The sequence below is a fragment of the Vigna radiata genome, chromosome 11, assembly GCF_000741045.1.
Source record: "Vigna radiata var. radiata cultivar VC1973A chromosome 11, Vradiata_ver6, whole genome shotgun sequence".
In the NCBI taxonomy this organism is placed as follows: Eukaryota; Viridiplantae; Streptophyta; class Magnoliopsida; order Fabales; family Fabaceae; genus Vigna; species Vigna radiata.
Genome location: NC_028361.1, coordinates 4,116,042 through 4,140,199, shown reverse-complemented (window position 1 = coordinate 4,140,199; position 24,158 = coordinate 4,116,042). Strand labels below are relative to the sequence as shown.

The following is a 24,158-nucleotide window of genomic DNA, read 5'->3' as shown; positions in this document are numbered from 1 at the left end:
AATATTATATATTTTTTATTAAAATATTTAATTATATTATTCTACAACCATTAAGCTTTCAAACTCAGTATCAAAAAATTGAACTCTAAAAAAATCTGACAGTTTGATAAAAAAAATAAAAATCCGACAACCATACTTAGAATGTATGTCTGATATTGAGAATATGTTTTTGTTTTTCTTAAAATAGAGGTGATGGTGGTGACACAATTGGTAAAACAGTCAAGTTGGGTAACTAGAAATTAAATAAGCGAAAATGGATATTTTTGGTTTCAGGCACAGCAGAGAATAGTTTGACTTTTCTCCTTTCTTCTTTGTGTAAATTGAGACTCCTTTTTCTCGGTGGAGTCTTTAGTCTTCAGTCTTCAGTTCCTGTTTGGTTTTGATCTACGCCGTCGCTTGAAGAAGTTTGACTCATGGCTTTGCAACGGACGCAACTCATCTCCGTCGTGTTCCTTATTCTATCCCTGGCGCAGTGGGTCGTTGTCTCAGGGGACTACGGCAGAGTGTTACTCTTACCAAACGAGGGTTCTCGTACTGCTATGATTCTTCCTCTACAACACTCTGTTCCCGATTCTTACGTCTCCGACTTTAGCCCCCGTCGTCAACTTCAGAGATCGCAGTCCCAACACCACCCTAACGCTCGCATGAGGCTCCACGACGATCTCCTCCGGAACGGGTTCGTCTCTTTCGCTACATCGCTTCCTTTCCTCTTTCTCAAAATAGTTTCTCACTTTTTTTTTAATTGTGTGTGTTTTGGAATATGGGATGAGTAGGTACTACACGACACGGCTTTGGATCGGTACTCCTCCGCAGAGTTTTGCTCTAATTGTTGATACGGGGAGCACTGTGACCTATGTACCATGTTCTACTTGCCAACACTGTGGTAAACACCAGGTAGTGTTACTATTCATATATGGATCAATAAATTAATGCTTATTTTGATTGATTGTTAAATTTGTGTAAAAAAGGTGCTATTTGCTTATGGATATAACTCGAGATTATGAAAATTATTGAGTGGCCAACTTGACGATCTACATATGTTCCTTGTTATAAGAACTGACTTCGCTTTTCAAGGCCATAAGCCATATTTTAAGATGATATCAGAGTCTATTCTAGATTGATTATTGAGTCACATTTATTTGTGCTCAAGATGTCTATTCTTAAGGTGAAGGGGGTTGTTGGTCTGCATTGGTCCATGCCCTGGATGTCTAGTAAAAGGTGAGTGACCTAAAGTGGTGTGTGTTGAGATCTGAAGTTCTTGGAAGGCTTGATGAGTTTTGGGGGAGTTGAGTGAGGTCCTAAGGTGAGTTTGTGATAAAAATACACATTGAAGGGGTTATATGATTTTTTTTGTTTGTTAATTTATACACTCCCGGGTGTGCTTTGTATATTTGTGAAAATAGAAAAACGGAGGATTGAATTCATAACTCCCTCAGATACCAGATAAGTCTAGACTCCAGATACTGAATTTCATTCTCATTCCTCCAATTTTCACTTCTACCAACTACCAACACTCCTTTAAAGTTGCGTGGTAGACTGCTTATGCCTCTGGCGCGTTCAGTTTGTTTTTGAATGCCACTTATTTCAACTTTAAAAAGATGTTGACAGAATATTTTTTGGTTAGAAATTGTAGTGCCCATACACCTGTATCTCACCTGATTTATCTGAAGTGGATTGGATTTGTGTGCCCAATTTTTTTTAACAGGATCCAAAGTTCCAGCCAGAAGACTCAGAAACCTATCAACCTGTAAAATGCACATGGCAGTGCAACTGTGATGCAGACAGGAAGCAGTGCACGTATGAGAGACGGTATGCAGAAATGAGTACTAGCAGTGGGGTCCTTGGTGAGGATGTTGTATCCTTTGGAAATCAAAGTGAGCTTTCCCCTCAACGTGCTACTTTTGGCTGTGAAAATGATGAGACTGGGGATCTTTATACTCAACATGCTGATGGAATCATGGGTTTGGGCCGTGGAGATCTAAGTATCATGGACCAACTGGTTGAGAAAAAAGTTATAAGTGATTCATTCTCACTGTGCTATGGTGGAATGGGTGTTGGTGGGGGTGCTATGGTTCTTGGTAGCATATCTCCCCCAGCTGACATGATTTTTACACATTCAGATCCTGGTCGAAGGTGTGTTTCAAATTCCTTACTTTACAGATATGAGATGTCATGCATTTTCTTAACAAATGCATTTTATTAATCTCACGCATTTACTCTAGTTTTGGATGCCAACAGTCCATATTACAATATAAATTTGAAGGAGGTACATGTTGCGGGTAAGCGACTGAATTTAAACCCAAAGGTTTTTGATGGGAAGCATGGAACTGTCTTGGATAGTGGCACGACTTATGCATACCTTCCAGAATCAGCATTTATTGCATTTAAACATGCTGTAAGTTCTTTCTCGTAAACATCACTGTATAAGTGCTTGAGTTACAATTTTAATCTCACATATTTTCTGAAACTTTGACTTGTTTTCAAATCAGTGAGACGTGTCATTCCTGTGTTATGAGGTGAGATAGAATAAAATTGTCTATGGAATCAAGGTATTCTTTGTAAGAAAATATTTCAATTTTAAAGATTACCAGGAAGGCCTTGAATACCCCCTATTGCACATGTGGGAGGCACCTCTTAGAGCTGTTGTGGGTGAATCATCCCCATTATACAAATATTGCTGCCTGATATATTCTTCTTTCATAATCATGATCCTGGTCTTCCCTTAGTTTTAAGTGACTTGAGTTATTTATTGGATTTATTTTAACTTACTGAATATTTATGCAATGCACTTTGCCACTTTGGTAAAGAAACTATGTTTTTATAAGAGCTTGAATTTTTCAGTATAAATTTAAAATTCATTGGATGGATGTTTGTTCTTTACTTGAATAGGCAGTATATTTTTGCCATACCGGTTATTGTTCTTCTATGATATTTGAATAGAAGTTTAAAGATGCTTCAATTCTCATGTCAATTTTTATGGTTCTTTACTTTTTCAAATTCTGGATAAGTTTTCTAGTCAACATATGATGCAATATTAGCAGTCATTACTAGCTATTAGTTTTTGGAGCAGCACTTAAGTGACAATGCTTATGACTAATTATGCTTTATTTCGGTATTCATTTCTTTGGAATGTTCTCCCTTAACAGCTCAGACATTTAGATAATTCAATCGGTTAGTGAAATGAATGTGCTATGTATTGTGGATTCCTGGAGAGTCCTTTTTAACCTCTCATCATTATTTTGGTATCATAAATCAATTTTCCTGTTTGCAATATAAAATAAAGTATTCTGTATACCATATATTTTATCTTTTATGACTGATGACTCAGATTATGCATTTATCTGATTTCAGATTATGAAGGAAACTCACTCATTGAAGCAAATAAGTGGTCCAGATCCACGTTATAATGATATATGTTTTTCTGGTGCAGGAAGGTAAGTGGCACTTTTAAGGAGTGAATGTACACACTGATGCTGCTTAATTAACGGTTTTGAGTTTACTTGTATTTCAGTGATGTCTCTCAACTCTCTAAAAGCTTTCCGGCAGTTGACATGGTATTTGAAAATGGTCACAAGTTGTCACTGTCACCTGAAAATTACCTGTTTCGGGTTAGTTGTGCAATAAAATCATTAATATCCTTAGTCGTGTTTCTTGGTTGATTGCTTTTCTTATCCCTATTTTTCTGTGGTTGTCTTTTATCAAGCATTTAAAAGTGCGAGGTGCATATTGTCTTGGGGTTTTTTCAAATGGCAATGATCCAACTACTCTTTTAGGAGGTATACCTTATTTAGTATGGATAATTGCATGCCATTTCATACTTCCCTCACTTTTAAATATTATTTAGTATGCGTTTGTCTTATAGTGATCATTCTTTTGTTTGTGTAGGTATTGTTGTTCGTAACACTCTTGTGATGTATGATCGTGAGCATACAAAAATTGGTTTCTGGAAGACTAATTGTTCTGAGTTATGGGAAAGACTACATGTCTTAGACGCACCATCACCCATGTCACCAAAATCTGAAGGAACAAATTTGACCAAAGCATTTGAGCCCTCTGTTGCTCCATCCCCCTCCCCATCACAGTATAATTTAGAGCTAGGTATTATGAGCTGCTGTTTTTTATTTTATGCTCAGAGACCATGTTCAAGCATGGATAAGGTGTTAGTAATTGATAAAAGAGTTCACTGTTTTAGTTTAAATGCTTATTTTTCGGAAATTTCTGCCAACTCTTTGTGATTTAGCTCACTGATGACTAATCTGTTTTCATCAACTTAATTGTGCAGGTGAACTCCAAATTGCTCAAATAATAATTGTAATTTCATTTAACGTCAGCTACATGGAAATAAAGCCTCACATTACAGAACTGACTGGACTCATTGCTAACGAGTTAAATGTTAATACTTCACAGGTTAGAAAATGGTCACTGAAGTGCAGAAAATTTGGTTGAATACTTGCATCTTTAGTTATAAGTAACAGTTTTGATGCAGTATAAACGTTTAACTAATAATATTTATAATATAACCTTCGCAATCTCATTTGGAATTTGGGTAGAGGTCGTAGATGTTTTACTTTTAGTTAATGTGACAATTTTCCAAAATAGTGATAAAACAATATGCATTTTTGGGTAATTTTTCCCTGTCGATGTGTACTTTTACTTTATAATGACAACAAAATTGCTGGAATGCTCACAGGTTCACTTGTTGAATGTTTCTTCTCTTGGAAATGGTTCTCTCTCTAAATGGCTCATAACACCGAGGCCATATGCTGATTTCTTTACAAATGCCACCGCAATGGTAAGTGGACATTTATGATATGCATTTTGGTAAAGATTGCCTGTTTGATTGTGATTTTCATTGTTACAGAGTATGATTACCCGGCTTTCTGAGCATCGAATGCAGATTCCTGACTCACTCGGAAGTTATAAGTTGCTTGATTGGAATGCCAAGCCTCCATTGAAACGGTAAATATTTTCTTGAAAGAAGTCAGATGATTATCTTTCCTGCCATCATGTACTTGTGCGTGCATAACTTAAAATTTTATTATTCATAATGCATGTAATACTGAGGTTAGCTAGTTTAACTGATGCAGATTGTTTGGAAAGTGTAATTCACTATTCTGTTAAAATTCATGCTTAAGGTTATTTGTGTTGCTTTCCTCATCTGATATCTGTGAGAACATATGCAGGCCTTTTTCATACTTATAGATACTAATATTCACGTAGACTTAAATTGGTTTTTGATTCTTGAGAAATTACCTAGTTTTATTTTTGGTCCCTAATAATTTCTTTTAACTTTTTCATACCATTTTAATGTTACAGTGCCATCTAGGCAAGTTTAGTCATAAAAACAAAGTAATAAATTCATTTGGTACAAAAAAGTCAAACAATACCGGGGACCAAAAACAAAATTTGATAATTTCTTGGATCTAAATATATAAGCCATTCATGTATTTATATAACTATTCTACATAAGCGTGTGCATTTGTAGAGCTTATTAGGTGAAAATGAAAGGGTGCTAATCTTGCTTGACAAAACATTACAAAGATTAAATTTTAATACAACCAATATTAAATATCTATATATGATTGTATAGTTATTAGAGTCTTTCTTTCACAAATTGAGTTGTACGATTCTCTTCGACTTGAGTAGCTATTGATACATATCATATATGAATTTCAAATGACATTGGATCTTATGAATCAGCACAATTCCGTATCATCCATACAATCACATGATTGAACAACAATTCATTGTTTTATCATTACATCTTTTTCACCAATTCGTATGAAAGGGATTGAAGATTCATACTAGCTTAAATTGTTAGATAAAGGGGAGTTGATGGAGCAACTTTTGAACTTATCCTATTTGATTATTCTACTACTTAATTTGTTACTCACTTGTTCAATGCTTGCACTTTAGTTGACTGTTTCCTTCTTCAACAGTAGAGGCTTCCAAAACTTAATTAACATTAGTACATTGAACGCTATTATTTATGGTGTATATGATTTTGGAGTTATTTTTCATAGTCTCTAAATCATATAATTCAATTTATGACCGACTTCAAGAGTTGCTGAAGATTAGGTTTTAATCATTTTTCACGTTCTCACATACTATGCTCCTTGTGTAGATGTGGGTGCAGTATATTGAATCCTTATATTTTTCACTTTACTGCGTAGAAGCCTGTGGCATGTTTTCTGCCTAAGTGAATAGTTCGATGGTAAAATGAATTGTAATTATTTGGAAATATTAATTTAAGATTAATTCTATTTAGAACCACAAAATTTTAATACTTCACTTCTATTTTTACCTGTTTTTCATGCAAATATATCTTGTCATAAGTAAACTTTTGGGACAAGTGGGAAAACAACCTCTACAATGGTTGTTGAATCAAAATTCTGTTTCTTATTTAAAGTACATAGATTAAGTATTTTTCTGTATCCATTAAACACATTTTTCTGAAATTATGCAGGACTTGGTGGCAGCAATATTATTTGGTTGTGGCTTTAGCTGTTTTGTTTACATTGATTCTAGGACTAGCAGCCTTTGGAATATTCTTAATTTGGAAAAACAGACAGCAAACTGAGCACTCATACGAGCCAGTTGATGTAGCTGTTAAAGAGCAGGAACTTCAGCCACTATGAGCGTGTTTGAACCACTATTGCTTAGTGGTTTGCCTTGTTAATTGGCTGGCATATTCGAGTCCATCAATGCAAAAACAATCTATACAGTCATATAGTAGTAATACAAACGATCAAGATTTTGGTCTAAGAATTAAGAAATCGAGCTGTATATAAAGAATTCTTCATCTGCAAACACAATTGTGTTTGTGATAATTGCAATATAACAGTGAATCAAAGGGTGGTGGTAGCTTTAGGTTAAACTAAAATTTCGTTATAGGGAGATACTTATATATATTTATTTAGTTATTACCTTTTACTTTGTTATTATTCTTATTTTTCTGTTCTCATCTTCTTTCTTATATATATTTATTTTGTTATCATTCTATTTACTAGTCAATTAGTAATTAGTAACCATAAGATTATATGGTGTGGTTATAATTGAAGGTATAATGATGATGATGATAGGCACCCACATATAAACTAGTTGATAATTCAGTCAACAAAATCGATAATGTAACTGTTTATAACTTTTTTAACTGTTGGTGATTCTACTAACCATCATCTTTCAGGATTTGTAATAATGGGAACACTGCTGAAGCATTTGCATTATTGAAGCTGAAGCATAGGGATACACTATTAAGTAAACAAGGCTCCCTTTCTGACTAAATTTATTTACACCATTAAGCCAATTTATTTATTATTTATGTGGCAATTTTTATTTATAGAGTTCATTATCTATAAATTATATATATATATATATATATATATATATATATATATATATACACATATATATATATATAATATAGATCAGTCCTCCATTAACTAACTGATTTAATAAGTGACCTATTAATTTTCTATATTAATCAAATTATTGACTCATACGAGTTTTATAATACTAATATTTTTAGTTGTGATAATTAATACAAACGACGCCTTGATTTATTGCGTTTGATTCAAAAATAAATTGGATTAAGTTAACAATTGAATTCCTTAAATAATGAATTGAAGTTGAGTTAGGTACAATGGGACTTTTTTTTTATCACATTTACTAAATAATTACGTATATATATATTTATATTAATTTTATTTTCACAACATAAATATAACAAAAATACTTAAAATAATCATTTTTCTAATCTAGCTAAACTGAATTATTTGAATTGAACATAATTTAAGCTAACTCAATCATGATTTTATGTGACAACATTCTATCATTCAACTTGTTTCCAATTTTACTTATCGTGAACATCCAAAATACGTTGATATACATCAACATTTTATTTTATTGTGAGCTGAGATTAAGTTGATTTACGTTAAGAGTCAACATCAAATTGCAATTATTTATATAGAAATTGTAGCCCTGTTTTTTTACAAGTAAATTGAAAACCACAAACACTTATTTTTAATTGAGATGGGGTATTAGTAAATATTTTAACCTGACAGTTAATAGGTTTTTATTTTGTTACTTTTTACAGTTGTAAAATTGTATATAAATTTTCTCCCTTTATTTGTTCAATTTTTCAATATTATAAAAATTCATTTTCTTCATTTTTAATATCGTGTCACCATATATTTTCTTTTTAAGTACATTGATTTTTTCTTCTCTCAATTAGTGAACCTTATTTTATTCTTCCATGACTTTTACGATGCTTCCAACCCTTTCACCCTTATCTCCAATGACTACGCTCTTCTCACCATTTAACTTGAGATAACCAAAGAATCAAGTTTCAATCAGAAAAAAAAAAAAAAGTATCAAATTCAAAATAAAACTACGATTACACAAACAACAAATTTTCAAATTGACTCAAATAATTTAAAAGTCAAGCCACTACTAATATCGTTAATTTATTCTAATAATTACAGTATAAGTTAATCATTTGTACACACTGTTCTGTAGAGAGATGTTTCACACTCTATAAGTTTGATTGTATATACCAATCAAATAACTAGATATTTAACGTTTTCTGATATTTAAACTTTAGTTTAAAAATGAAGAAATATTTTAATATTTGATAACTTAATATGAAACCATTAATTTAAGTAATAAAGTTCAGAGGAATTTTTTTCACATCTTACTGTTGCCTTTGTTGGCTAAAAAGTAAATTCGTTGAGTGTGATTCTGGCATTGAACATTTCGTCCCAGTGAAGGAAACTCAGAAAGGAAAAAATGTGAGTTTCAATATCTCTGTGCTTAAAGAAAACGTACAACACCCTTTCAGTCTTCACCATAGCTGAAATGAAAAAGACGTTCGTGGTCACTAGCCAGCACAAAAACAAACTCATATGGGTGCAGTGCAGGTAAAGAAAATAGCAGAGAAAATTTCCGTATGACACGAGAAAAATATGTGACAGTGAAAGATGCATGTTATATCTTAGAAGAAGACTTTAAACCTAATTCAACTATACAAAATTAGCTTGTGACATGAGATTTACACTCCACTTATATGATTTTTATACTCAGGTAAAAGTCGACTTTAAACCTAACTGGATTATATCCACTTAATACTATGAATTTGTCTTATTTGATCGATGTAGGAATTTCATGCTTTTAATTCTTATAAGCCATGTCTACACGTGCAAGTAAAATCAGAAGCTGCAGTAGCCATTAAAAGAAACTTCTATACTAATATAAGGCCTTTTGGGTCACTGCAATTTTCTGTGGCACGCGACAAGTAGATAAAAGCACAAAGCTTTGTCAATTATCATCTATGAATGACCCGAGAAGATCTCAGAATTTGGAGGCAAATCTGTAGAACTTTCAGGGTTTCATCAGATTTGGCTCACTTCAATTGGAAGGAAGAGAAATTAGAACTTAATATTACTGAATCTGCAAGCTGGCGCCTGTAAAGTTAGTTGAAGCTTAATTGCAGATCATAAAAATTGCTCTTTATATGATAAAGTTAGGTCTACCATCTACCAGAAGAAAACAAGAACAAATTGTGGAATAAAGTTATATTTGGGCTAATGGAAAAGAGAGCACTAAATTTCATTAAGTATCATCTACTGCATTCATAACTTGTTGCCTATACTTTTAGTTGATCCAATACCACTCATTAAATAAGCTAGTTGTCTTGTTCTCTGAATGATATGAAGATGGATATAAATAATATAGCTTGAAAAAAAGCATTGATTTTTATCTATATGGTGAAAACTTTTCAATTTTTGGAGAATGATATTAAAATGTTTCTCAATTTTTGTTTACAGTCTAGAATATTATATTTTCAATATATACAATGTTTTCGTGAATAATTTCCATTATGTTTTGTAAGAAAATATTTGTATGAAAAAGGTGACAATCTAACTTTTGAACAAAAATAAAGATAAATAACTGATTCAGTATAATAAACATTGATATATTTTTTATAATAATAAAAAATTAGTAATAGTATAAAATTTTTAATTTCATTAGTTTTGTTAATAATTAAAGTAATTGAATATATATTTATTTTTTAACAATTATAATGTATATTTATTATAGCCAAAATAAAGATTATTATATGTTTATTAATTTTAAATTTTTTCTTTAATTAAGATTAGTGTATGTTTATTAATTTTAATTTTTTTTAAAAAAAAAATTGAAGGTTATAACCTTTGTGAATTTTTTTACGAGTTTTCTATAAATAATGAAGTAATCATTTTTTTTCAATAAAAATGGTGGAAAAAAGTTGATAATTTATTGATATTATGTTGTAAGAAAAATGTAAAAATTGTATATTTTGAAACTAGTGATAAAAATTGGAATATAAATAGTTAAATTATAAAAGTATAAATAATAAAAATTAAAAAATTAGAGAATTATACAATATAAAATTTAACAAAGTTTTTTAATATGTGACAACAACTATGGGATTGAACTACAATAACTAAAATGAGAATTTTTTAATATACTCAATAACAAAGTTTTTTAATATACTACAATAACAAAATTTTTAATAAAAACTCAACTAAATATACTCAATTTTATCAAAAAATAAAATTAAATATGTATTAAAATAATAATTAGCTTCCTAAGAAATGAAGGTATAACAATAAAATTCCAAGATTGATGAAGCGATAATTCTAAATTAGCATAATAAATCAGAATGATAAATATAAAAAGTTAATCATATTTAAATTGTTAAAATTATATTTAAATGTATGTTTTAAAATAGCCACGTGACTATTAATTATTAATATATAGCTGAATGTCTTGGATTATTAATTATTTCCGATATGGAACTTAAGTATGCAAATAACTAATAATTATTTTTTTACTTGTAAAAAGAATTGTATACTTACTTTATTGGAGAAATCAGTTTAAACTAACATAAATTACTTTATAGATCTGCTATATCTATAAATACTTTTTATTGCATATAAATTTCTATCAATATGTACAGTAACATTGAAAAAGAATAATATATTTATAAGCTATATAATAACATCAATTATATAATACTATATCAATAAAATAAAAATTAACAATGTATAGGAAACCCCAGAATCACCCTTGAAATAATCATAGCCGTAAACAATGCATGGCTGCATGCTACCGTTTATAATACGTGAGATAAAATTTAAAACAAGAATACTGTGATTCTTAGCTTAATACGTTGTTAATCCAGGAATAGAAAGTTTAACAGAAACTCAAATTATAAAAATAAAAATAGAAAGAAGTTGAAGTGTCGGTGACAACTCCTTAAAGCAATCCCGAGATAGAAAAACACAACAAAAAAAAGACAAGACAAGGAGCTGAAGAATATAAAAATAAAAGTTATGTCAAACAGCATCATCAATTATATTTATTTATATATATAAAAAGTAACAAGAAATTGAAGAAAACAATAGCAAATAAATTTAATGTTGGCCCGACAGGGCCAAAAAAGACAATAAATGGTACAATAATATGTAACAACTGCCATGAAGTCTGAGCCTCTTCTCTAGAAAATCAAAACAAGGGTAGCCCAGCTCAATGCTAAGCATCCTATCACCTTCTTCAAGCACCTCATGGTTTCAGCTCCACTCTGCAATTTACAAACCGTCTTCAGAACATTAACATTTTACATATGTGCTACAGTATGTGACGCATACATGAACACATAATCAATAAATACCACGACCAATGCATAGTACATTATTCCGACAGCGATTGAACTCTTTGATTTTATTAACAATTCATGACTTCGCCATGTCTGTTCAGTTACCAAGTTCAGGATTCTACAAGAAGAGTTTAAAAGAAGGGACTAACAACAAAACGAAATCAACCTCAACATTGACGCGTGGACACATAAGACATGAGTTTTATGATTGAAGTCAACAAAGAGTTTAAAAGTCAACAAAGCATATCAATGTCTGGTCTCACTCCGCAGATCTGAACTACATTTGTAAAATGCAGATCTGATCCAAATTGCACAAACAGTAAAAGTTAAATACACACACAAAACTTAACAGTGAAAGTTTGAAGCCTAACACAAGGATGAAGGTCAAACCAAAGACAAAACAGGACTAATCTTAAGTGTAAAATTTTTAAGAATTGACATTTGTTTATGAATAGTCTAATAATTGCTGCACATATGATTTATTTCTAGTTATATGCATTGTTGTATAAAAAAAATGTCTGTGTTTATTATACATATATATTGTTTTCATAGCATGAATAGTGAATGTTAGTTTTTCTTTTAACTTAACACGTACCACGTCGTCAGACGAGGCTGGACCAGGAGACAACGCATCCTGGCTGGTTGCCGGAGCTCCGACCGGCGGAGAGGGAGGTCCGAGCAATGTTGGCGACGGTGCTGGGGCAGTGTGCTTCTTACTCTTCTTGGTCGTCTTCTTCTTCGACTTCGGAGCTGGAGCGGGAACCTCAGCACTCGGTGCTACCACGGGTACCGGAACTGTCGGTGCCAGTGCAGGGGGAGAGCTCACGGGAACAGCCACAGGTGCAGAACTCACCGGAACTGGCGCCGGCGGCGAGCTCACTGGGGTCACAGCAGGAGGAGTGGCTGCCGGAGGCGTAGCTGCCGGAGGTGTGGCCGCAGGAGGTGTGGCTGCCGGAGGTGTGGCAGCAGGAGGCGTGGCTGCTGGAGGTGTGGCTGCAGGAGGTGTGGCAGCGGGAGGTGTGGCTGCTGGAGGTGTGGCTGCAGGAGGTGTAGCAACCGGGGGTGTAGCTGCAGGAGGTGTAGCAACCGGGGGTGTGGCTGAAGGAGGTGTAGCAACCGGGGGTGTGGCTGAAGGTGGTGTAGCAACCGGGGGTGTGGCGGCCGGGGGGTTGGTTGCCGGAGCTGGTGCAGCGGTTTTTGATGGAGGCGAAGTAGTGGGAGATGATGCGGGCGTTGCGGTTGCAGCATTGGGGGAGGAAGATGGTGGAGATGATGTGGGAGAGGCAACCGGCGCCGGTGATTTAGGCTTAGAAGGGGTGGTGACTGGAGATGCAGAGGGAGTGGTGGTGACGGCCGGAGGGGTCGTGGTGGGCGCCGCCGATGGAGACTGGCCTCCGACGGCTGCGACGACAACGGCGATGAGTGCGAGAGAGAGGAAGCTTTTCCGATCCATTTGAGTTGTGCTGGGTCTTTTGAGAAAGAGAGTTAGATAGGAGCACAGTGAGAAGTGTGGGAGAAGGTTTATAAATAGAGAGGAGAGTACGCTCTGTGACTGAGGAAAACGGAAATGGTGGTGTTGGGGAAGTGGGTCCCAACGAGATGGGCCCCCACTAGCCGTTGGATCAACGATTTTTGGGGTTAGGGTTCAGAAGCTTCACATTTGGGGGCCCACCCAAATAAGTTTCTCTTCTTGTGTTACCATTCTTCCAGTCTGGCCCTGTCCTGTTAGCTACGACCGTTAACACCAATGGGGTTGGGTAATTAAGGAATTACTCTTTTTATAACGTCACACATTCAAGGTTAAATTAAATTTATAATCTTCAATTATAATTTCAACAAGATTTTCCGCAAAAAATTTATGTGTAAAAAATATAAAACCAGAGCAGACATTAACACACGTGGATCATTATTCCTTCGTCAAGGACTGAAATAAATCATGAAAACCAAACTCTGAAAAGTTATTTGTAATAATCAAATTGAAAAATAAAAAATTAGTCGCTAATATAAAGTTTTACGCAGTCGGTGACATTATGAAAAAGGACTTATTTTATTGGTAATTAATAATCAGAGTTAATACATTTTAATAAAGAAAACAACAGAATGCATAACTAACTAATAAGTAATATTTTAATGAGCGTATAATAAAACTGAATCGAATGGTATCTACGACACATGTTAAATGCCCTTGTTGGTAATTGGCATATATGCAGGTATGTATGATAGTTGTATGTATGATACAGCTGGGAAGTTATGGTGGAGCCATGCATACATTGATGATGTAGGATTGTATAATGAACCAATGAGATTGAGCCAGAAAGGATGTTGGTCAATAATTGCGCCAGAGATTATTAGAAGAAGGAGCCGGTGACATCACCGACACAACTATAACACCTTCCAACATTTTTTCAAAATTCTCTTCTCACATCTTTATGAAATTAAGCAAGAAATGTAGGTTTACTTCTTCATCAAGTTTAGTGACTCAATTACATGAATTAGAATTTTACTGTTGTTTAGAACTTTAATTTAAAAGTCTACTTTTATAAAAGTGTAATAACTAAATTAATGTTTATCAATGTGTAACTTTAGTTGTAAGTTTTATTCTTTTAATATTTTATTTATTTTTGTGTTTTTTATCATCTTTTCATCTCCTTGTTACATCCATTGATCCATCCACCCTCACAGTTATCATGTTATCACTGTTAGTTAATGTTGTCGATGTTATATATACATTATCATAATTTTGTTATTTTTATCAATATGATGACACTGTTTTATTGTTTATATAGTGAATAATTTCTATACCATAATTTCATATGATTGTTGTTGATTATATGTTTCAAAATAAGAGTTGATGATAATCCTTTGAAGATTCAAATATGTAATTATACCTTTTTTGAAAAATATCTCATCGAATTATCTTAAAAGTTGTTAAACAAAAACAAAGTACAGCCTGGATGTCATTTAATACAACCCTTATTATTTCGCTTAAAGTTTTACTTAAATAATCATAACTCAGTGATAAGTTCTTTTAACGTATAACGAACCATATTTATATTTATTTCATAATTGACTTTAATGAGATACTCAATGATTATTTTATTATGCTATGGTGTACTTAATAGCTAAAACGGGTTTCTCTCTAATACACACAAATAAATATATTTAAAAGAATTGTAGGTAGTAATTATTCTATTTTTGACTGAAGGTTTAAATACCCAATAAAAGGACATATATATAAAGTAAATATACGAAACTTGGTAAGAGTATTTTTTTTTTCTTTTAAAAATAAGTAGTTATTAGATAACAGTTTTTGGTAGTAGAAGATAACAGTTTTTCTCTTTACATATTTGGGAAAAATGTATGGAAATGAGGTGAGAATATTACTCATTGCTTATGCTGTATTCCTCTTTGAACAAAAATATAAAAATTTAGATAAAAATATATTCTATTACTATGAAAACATTTTTTTTCTGCAATTTACTATTGGTCATCAAATTGTGAAAGTAACCAATCTTATTTAATATTTTTATTCTTGATATAACGGATATAAAAAGTTTGATAGTGTACATTTTCATGTAATTTCGTTTCTCACATTCGTATCATTAGAACTTTCTCATACTATTTGTTTCGGTTAGGAATATCTCCAAGTCTTCCTACACACTTTCCTTGCGAACCGTCCGTACTCCTCCTTTTCGTCAACTTAGCTCGATAACTACCTTGGTTGAACCGGCCGGGTACCTGTTAAATATATTCCGAAGCTCAAGTCAGTGCTGGTTTAAAAGGATAGAGATAGAGAGAGAGTGAAATAAATATGCATTCAATGTAACCTACTACCTTTTACCTTTGACTTGTATTTATAGTATTCATTGTGGGCTTTTAATTATCCATTCCTTAATCAAGGCCCAATCCTTCTAATTGTGTTTTGTTATACTCTAATTATCTCGTCTCTCAATACCCAATCTCTGCTGACGGCCGTCCTGTAACTCTCGCGGAGCGTCCGTCTTTCGCCGCTGCTATGGAGACGGCAACCCTCTGTGAACCCTAGCTCTTGACTGTCGTCCCATGACTCCGGCGGAGCGTCCGTCCGTCGCCGCTGCTATGAGACGGCAACCCTCTGTGAACCCTAGCTCTTGACTGTCGTCCCATGACTCCGGCGGAGCGTCCGTCCGTCGCCGCTGCTATGAGACGGCAACCCTCTGTGAACCCTAGCTCCTGACAGGTGCCGTGACTCTCGCGGAACGTCCGTCCGTCCCTGCTGCCATGCAGATGTCGACCGAGCTCTATTTCCTAGCCTTCGGCCGGTTGTGTGATGGCGGTTGACTAGCCTTTGACTGGACCGCTGGTATGTAGGTAGATCTCACGGTGCTATCCGATCCCTACTGTACACTATTCAAATCTCAAACTTCACATGCATGTTTATCAATATGGTTGTTATGTACAAATCAAAGAAAACCCATTATGGACTAAAGGACTTTTCCTTTTTAATTTTAATTTTAGAACTAATAATATTAGTATTCGCATTACTCACTTGTAGCAAAAACAAATCATAAAAGAAATTGAAAAAAAAAATGATTTGGTGTAGAATCCAATGTATACTTAGAACAATTTTTTTATTGTTTTTCAATGTTGTCATTTTATACTAAGATAATATGTTCATCAACCAATTAGAGATATTTATTAAAGATGTTCTTATGTTAAAATCAGATTTGATCGGTTAAAAAAAGTTAATGTTACAATAATACATTATAAAAGTCTTAATAACAATATTTTTAACTTATATTTATAATTATTTTATGAATTTTTTATTATAATTAATTTAATTATGACTTAATTCTTTTTAAATTTGATTACTAATATGTTTATATTAATTAAATTTTTAACTTATTTTATTCATGAATGTTCATTATTACAGTCAACATGTATATATATCGATACATATAAAAAAATTAAAGATAATAATAATAAATAAATATAAATCATTAAAGCATCCTCATCAAAACTAGAAAACAAATCATAGAACTTCAAGTAATGAAATTTTTAAAAGAACATTATTAAAATAGTGGTAACATAAAAAGATGGGAGAGTAAATATATTGTTATTGTGATGAAATAAAAAAATAGATGAAATATAATAAGTATTGATAAGGTAAATTGGTATTAATATAATAAGTCATATGACAATAACTACGTGTTGATTCAAATTAATATATATATATATATATATATATATATATATATATATTAACTTTAAAATACTAAGATGTTTTTTTTCCATCTAATTTGATTTTCTAGTACAAGAAAAGTATATCCGGAGGAAATTTAAGATGACATTATTTAACGAAAATTTTTTATCAGAAAAAATATGGAAATAAATATACAACAATATACAAATAAATTTAAGATGGCCTTTAACGAAACAATTTCATTGCATGTGTCTAAGCATAGGAATAGCCAACTAAACCAAATTTAAAACTTCTGTATTTGTTGATGGTTTTGAAGACAAAAATCTTCATGCACAAAGTGAATGGTTGATAAGAACCACAGAAAAAAGTTTGAAAATTAAACTGATGAGAGAAACAATGATTAAAATTAAAGAAAGCAACACGATTTTTTTTAAGACTCTGCAAACCAATAACAGGAAAAAAAATGTTTTAATGCAAACAATGAAGACATTGAGATTAAATTTCAAAGCTCGATCAAGGAACGCTTGCCACTTTTCTGAAATTTTATTATAATTATGAGACGAAAACAATAGCAAGGAAAAATGTGGTCAAATCTCGGAAAAGAGTAAGAAAAATGGATAGTGTAATATTACGAATGTGCGGTAGAATTTATACGGTTTTATTATTTATATTATTAAAATAAAATTACTGTACGGCATATATAAATTATTTGGTAAGTTGTATAGATTATCCGGTAATGTAAGTAAAGTATCTAAAATTATAATCGAATATTTGGATTGTTATATTTTTAAATAGAAGAAAATATACTTTGATCATAGACTATAACTTTTGATCAAATAAGAAATGTTTGATTCAAAAATTGGTTTTAGAATATATGTCATTCGTTTAAGTTTGATTATGATAATTATTTCTTGTTAAAGACTTGAGAACAAATAAGTCCTTGGACATAACTTTTTTAATACTTTCTTTACATTGAAAATCTTAAATCGATGTGAGTAGTAATAAATGATAGACTCAAATATTTTTTGAATTACTCAGATTTGATAAACGTCCGTGTAAATGCTTTAACACTGTAAGATGAAAAGAACATATATTTTTGTATTTTTAATAAAGGGTAAAATGTAACTTATGGGAGTGTAGGAAGAGAAACGGGAAGGTGTAGGAAGTAGTAGCCGGATTTCGATAGCCCCACTCCGAGGACCAAAACGCAAACGAGGTGGAAGACAGAAAAAAAAATTAGTAATGGGCTTTCTTGGCATACTGGGCACGTTTAAGAAAAACCAAAGGAATGGGGTTTTGGGCATTTCCTACACCCCCATATTTTCTTCCTGAATCCCCTTTATTGAGAAAATACCAACTTTGGCCTCAGTCAAAGTCAAGACTCTAGACAAAGGTGGGATGATGACTAAGATTGAAAGAAGTATAAAGAGACACATGATATGAAGATGCAGTCTGGTGCAAGAAGACGCAAAAGATAGACATTTAAAATACGAGGGGACCGTGATAGGTAAAGTGTAAAGAGAGAGATACCTAGGGTTTTAACTTTGACCGAGGGTTAAAGTTGGTAATTTTTAATTTAAAAGGTGCATGAAGAAAAAATGGGAGTGCATGAAAAAAAAAGCCCCGGGGTTTCCCTATTCAGTGGATGAAAGCTAACTGCTTGAATCAAAAGAAAATTCCTTGTTTATATGATATTTGTGCTTTCAACAATATTTTTGACGATATTTAATTTTTCCCTAATCGTTCTTCAAGTTTGAACAGTTTCTTATGTTTCATATAACCTATTATGGAATAAACCGAGTCAAGAAACAAAACATAAATAAATAAATAAATTATCATAGCTCGCACCAGCATCCTTCCTTTTTAATTCACTTAAATAACAATAAAGTAAAATGACAAAAATTCCACAAATTTTCTTTCTTTTGCACGCCACTCAAGTTCTGAATCTGAAAATAGGGATTTCTTGAAACCCGTAGAGCTGGCAGTGTTATAGATAACGTGGCCACAAAATCTATGTTGTGCACGCCTAGCAATAAACTCAACTCAAACTCAACTTGGACATTCTCTTCATCATTCCCTATGTTCGACATCCTTTTTAATTTTCAACTAACATTTTGTTTTTATTTTTCTCTCTAGTTTTTTTTTAACATCATTTTAAGTTAATATATCTACGAAAAAATAAGTTAAGAAAAAAATTATAATGCCAAAATAAAACTTGAATGGGTACACCTAGTAATAATATCATGTTGTTTAGGAATTGAGGACCTTAGAAATCGAAATCAACGAAAATTTAAATACTTTGTCTTCCTTTATTCCTTCTATATACTTTATATGTTTTCAAAAACAAAACCGAAATTCTAAGTCTCAAGATAAATAACAGTTCAAATGGATTGATCTTAAGACATGAAAATATTTCCGTGTACAATGCTAATTAACGAACTTATATTGTGGTGTAGTTTTTCTACAGCCTTAACTCCACGATTAAAAGATGTTTGAAATAGAGTTTGTTTAATTTAAGGCAAAGTTGAATAGAGTTAGGTTAAAAACTTGAAAGCCCTAACACATGCATTATTTATAGATTATGTCTTCGATAGCCGCATTTTCTTGAGACCACCCCACTTGTACTTGCATGTATTATTTATCCGAGTTGGTCACTTTTTGAGTTGGAAAAGGAATGACTCCATCATACATTCAGCAGGGTTTTGAATACATTAGGCACATTGATTGGCTTCTTACGGAGGGGACCAGACTCATAAACTCTTATGCTTAATTCCCAAGAGATCTTCTCTTTTCCTTTTTAAAACTATCAATCTTCTGCCCATTTTTATTGCATGTTCCGAATACCAGATTTCATTAATTAGGTCAACAGGTAAAGAACTGAAAAACTTTTTAATTAAATGAAAGGATTTTTGTTGTATTCTTGCTTGATATATACAAAATGACAAGGAAAATCATGATTTTTACGTACTAATTTTATGACAGAGGAATCTGATATACAAATATAACGTGGGATGATTTCATATTCCTTCCCTTTTTTTTCTTCTATGTTTTAAATTACATGATTATCCAACTAGAAGTAAACATGTAGGATTTGCGTAATTTTTAACGAAAGGTGTTTTTGGTAATGAAGAAGTAATTGTTGAAAACCAACCATCCATTTAACCACTCCACGAAAGTAGCAGCAAAATAGCAATATTGGAAGGCAAATAATGAAAAAAAAAGGGTAAAGTTTCTTCAAGTTCTCATTCATTTGATCTAAGTTTGAAGTTTGAAGCAATCATGGTTCCCATGTATGTGAAGAAAGGCATTTTAGGGAAGAGGGTGGTGCATATGATACTCACTGTCTGTACTGTGTTACATGTGCAACGCAGCTTATTATCGTGTCACGAGCAGCAAGGTGCGCCACAACTAACTACAACAATTATATAATTAATCAATCCTTCAATTCGATGTGCATGTCCCTTTCACATAACACCAAACCAAGGCCTATCCTAAAACTTCATTTCTTTCCATTAACCATGGATTACCAGCTCTCACAAAATGCACCCACCAAGGCCAAAAATCATAATTTGAGGCCTAATATGCCAACATACACTAACAACTGCTCTTGTTTTTTCTGCATCATGTCTGAAACAATTCCTCCCCTCAGAAGAGCGAAAATCGCTCGCTACTTCAAACAAATGCCTCTCAGAGACCACCAAGAACACATCCTCGCGTTAAGTGGGTGGTGGAAAATCGCCATAACCAACCCCAACGATCCAGAATTTCCTTCCCTTGGCATCTTCAGATGCATGGCCAAGTTAATTCAAAAGGGAGTCACTCACAGAGATTGGCTCCTTAGGTGTCAGAACATATACATCCCTTATTATGCGGCACATGTCATCGGTTCTTACACCATGAACAAACCCAAGTTTGCTTATAAAGCTGTTAAGTCCAACGTGGTTCGGCCACTGATAGAACTATTACGGGGCAAGATTAGTTGGGTTGAGAAAAGAGTTGCACTTCGCGCACTGGGTCATTTAGCCAGCCATGAAGCAACTTTTGAAGCCGTCGCTGAGCATGAAGCTGAGGTGGTAGAAGCAGCCATTGACATAGCGTCCACGGGCCTAGCAGAGGTGTATGAAAAGTTCGTTGGGTTGAAGGAATCGGAGAGGTTGCAGTACCATCGGAACTTGCTGACAAGAGGGCATGGAGACTTGGAATTAGAGAACAGAAAGGCAGAAGAATGGGCCAGCCAGCTTCAGTGTTGGTCTCTCTATCTCCTTGATTGCTTTGCATGTAGAGAAAGATCTCTGAGAATAATCTGCAAAAAGAGATTCTTGAAGGACTTGTGTGGAATGTGGGGTGGTTTGGTAAACCCAACATCACCTTCGGGAATAGGGCTTCTAAAAACTCTTTGTAACACCCAGATGGGGAGAGAAAGTGTTGCAGATTTAGAAGAAGTGGTAGTGAATCTTTGTAATGTGTCAAGATCCTCAGATGACAGGCAACACATGGCAATTGATAGTCTTTTGCAACTTCTCAGAGATCCAGTTACAAGATATAAAGTGATAGATACTACTGCTCCAGTTCTTGCTGATTTGGTTGAGCTCAGAAGCATGGGAGGGAAACCCAAAGTGGGGCAAGAAATCATGCAGACCCTCTTGCAGGATTACCACAAAATCAAGTTTTGTGAGTTGAATTTGAAGAGTGAGAGAACAAAGAGAGCATTGACAGAATTATGGGAGATGAAGGTGGAAAGAGTAAAAAGAGAAAGCCTAATGAATGAGGAAGAAATAAGAGAAAAAGAAGTGTTGGCTGGTATTTTGAAACGAGAAGGGAATCAAGAATTTGGATCAGGGAACATAGAAAAAGCTGTGGTGAAGTACACAGAGGCTTTGGATCTGTGCCCATTAAAAACTAAGAAAGAGAGAATTGTGCTTCATAGCAATAGAGCACGGTGTCACTTGCTTCTTAGAGATCCAGAAGCTGCACTCAGCGATACCACGAGAGCTCTATGCTTATCTGATGCGGCGAGAGCGTGTGTTCACAGCAAGAGTCTGTGGAGAAGATCACAGGCTTATGACATGAAAGGGTTAGCCAAGGAGAGTTTGATGGATTGTTTAACGTTCATTAGCGTCCGATTCCGGTCTCGAAAGAGAAGGGGATTCAAGATCCCACACTACGCGGCACAAATGGTAAACAAACAGATGAACGCCACGTGGCTCTTTGCTTCAGCTAAGTCAAGTTGGAATTATGCACGCCAAGAACTGAATGAATTCGTGGTCCAAAATAAAATTGATGCTCTCATGGTGAGGAAGAAGATGAGGATGAGGATGAGAAGATGGTAACAAAATTTTGTTGTCTGAAAAACTGGAAATTTATGTTGTTTAATTTCTTGTCTGTGTTTTTGGACAGTGATGGTGTGAAAAGTTCATGCATGGTACTGTTGAATAGTTATTGTACCGAGACTGGTAGGTATTCGGTACACTTCTTAGACAGACGTGTATTCATGTAGGAAAAGTAATCCTTTCACACTTCCATGATAATCAAGATATATAAAAAAAGAAAATTTAACGTTTATTTTTTCTTACTTTTTTTTATGTCCGAGAATAAGTTAATATATTAATATTTCAGTTATAATTTTATATTTAAATATAAATTTTTAATATATATTATTATATTTTTAAAATAGGTTGTAAAGTAAATATTTTTTATATAATATTAAAATATTAATATATTGAATCGTGAATTAGTTTTAAGGAGGATCCCTCGTTTTATGTTGTTTTCATTATTATCCATTTCTATTTAATTTTGTATTTCAATATTATCCTTTTCTATGTATCTCTTACCTTTTGTTTTTCCACTTTATTTCGCACAACATACATCAAGTTCGACATAATAGTATAAAGATGTAAAAATTATGTTCTTTAATAATAAAAAATCACTTTTATCATGTTAAACTTTGAAAAATATACATAAAGAGTTCTTTTTAATATTAAAGAAATAACAAAGTTCATTTAAATATTTAGGTGCTTACGCATTCAACTTAATATTCGTAAACACATGATGCGCTGATTTATCACTTTATCATTAACTCACAAAATATAAAATTCCAAAAAAGAGAAAAAAGAGAAAAAAAAAAGGAACAAGTAGTAAATATTTTATAAAATATGTAAAAATTAGAAGACAGTGTTTAATAATACTTTATTGGGTATGCCTCTCAATATATGGCTTCCCTTAATGTACATCTCTTATGATTCTCGTTCATTTTCTTCTCTATTTAAGTCAGGTTTGCATGCAACTTTTTTTTTTCTTTTTATAAAATGTTAAAATTCTGACCTCATGGTAAATTTTCGTGCTGCACTTTTTCTCTAAAAAAAATATTTATTAAGTTCAACTCTATCTCCAAATACGTTGGAGTCAGGTGTTTGCATATAACTCTCTTTTTTTTTTCTATAACCATTTTTTTAATGTTGTTACATGTTAGAATTTTCAACTTTTTAATATAAAATATATATTCATAAAAAATTCATTTTTTTAGAAAAACATGTATTATTTGGCATTTATTTTGGATTTATTATTAAATATTTCTTTTTGATTTATTATCTTTTCTCGTTTCATTTATTTAGAAGATTGTCAATTCACATCATACTTTAATTTACCCATCATTCAGTTACAGGCATGCTTTACCTTTTTTAAATATATTTTTTTTGCAGTAGAATTTAAATTTTTATTGAACATTATTATGTATTAAGTTCTGGACTAAAGAAACTAAAAACACTCATCGATGGTTCAGAATGTGGACCTCATTTAGTCTATCTCATCATTTTATTTTTCTTTTTTGTATTTTCTTAATCATGAAGAGAATTTATATTCTTAAAAAAAAATCAAACCACTAATTTTTATACAACCCCATAACTCACAAGAATAATACCGCATTATATCAATAAAATTATGCTAATGTTTTGCATAAGAGCTCAGTAGCTACTAGCACAAAACCTTTTATCAATGTTAGCCACGCCAACCGAACCACTTTATTTATATTTCTCATCTCTTTTACTCTCTATTCTACCTCCACCTTATAGAAACACAAACATAGACACTCTCGTCCTTACAATTTTTAAAAATATAAAGCATGGTAAATAGCTATAAATATTTCTTGGCCATGTTGTCATAAGTAATCTACCAGGGAATCAAGTCTTTCCACCGAACCATGCCTTAACATTAACAATAAATCAGGAAATGAAGTTATGACTAGGAGTGTTTAGAAAATGATAAGAATGTAATACTCCATTC

At 32.8% G+C, this 24,158-nt stretch overlaps 3 protein-coding genes across 3 annotated transcripts; 2 read left to right on the top strand and 1 right to left on the bottom strand.

Annotated features, from left to right (window-relative positions):
• Nucleotides 1-194: 194 nt before the first annotated feature.
• LOC106777958 (protein ASPARTIC PROTEASE IN GUARD CELL 1) lies at nt 195-6,933 on the top strand. The gene is made up of 12 exons (XM_014665801.2): nt 195-676; nt 774-894; nt 1,706-2,133; nt 2,239-2,395; nt 3,352-3,434; nt 3,512-3,608; nt 3,704-3,776; nt 3,886-4,098; nt 4,283-4,407; nt 4,691-4,792; nt 4,862-4,959; nt 6,467-6,933. Exons 1-12 carry the CDS (start codon nt 414-416, stop codon nt 6,636-6,638), a joined length of 1,932 nt encoding a protein of 643 aa, XP_014521287.1. The 5' UTR covers nt 195-413; the 3' UTR covers nt 6,639-6,933.
• Nucleotides 6,934-11,369: 4,436 nt separating this feature from the next.
• On the bottom strand, nt 11,370-13,207 carry LOC106776975 (classical arabinogalactan protein 9). Its single transcript, XM_014664462.2, has 2 exons — nt 12,294-13,207; nt 11,370-11,623 (listed from the first exon to the last, which is right to left on the bottom strand). Exons 1-2 carry the CDS (start codon nt 13,149-13,151, stop codon nt 11,540-11,542), a joined length of 942 nt encoding a protein of 313 aa, XP_014519948.1. The 5' UTR covers nt 13,152-13,207; the 3' UTR covers nt 11,370-11,539.
• A 7,182-nt stretch (nt 13,208-20,389) lies between these two features.
• LOC106776629 lies at nt 20,390-22,210 on the top strand. The gene has a single exon (XM_022775647.1). The coding sequence runs from the start codon at nt 20,399-20,401 to the stop codon at nt 22,208-22,210; it is 1,812 nt and encodes a 603-aa protein (XP_022631368.1). The 5' UTR covers nt 20,390-20,398.
• The last annotated feature ends 1,948 nt before the right edge of the window (nt 22,211-24,158 follow it).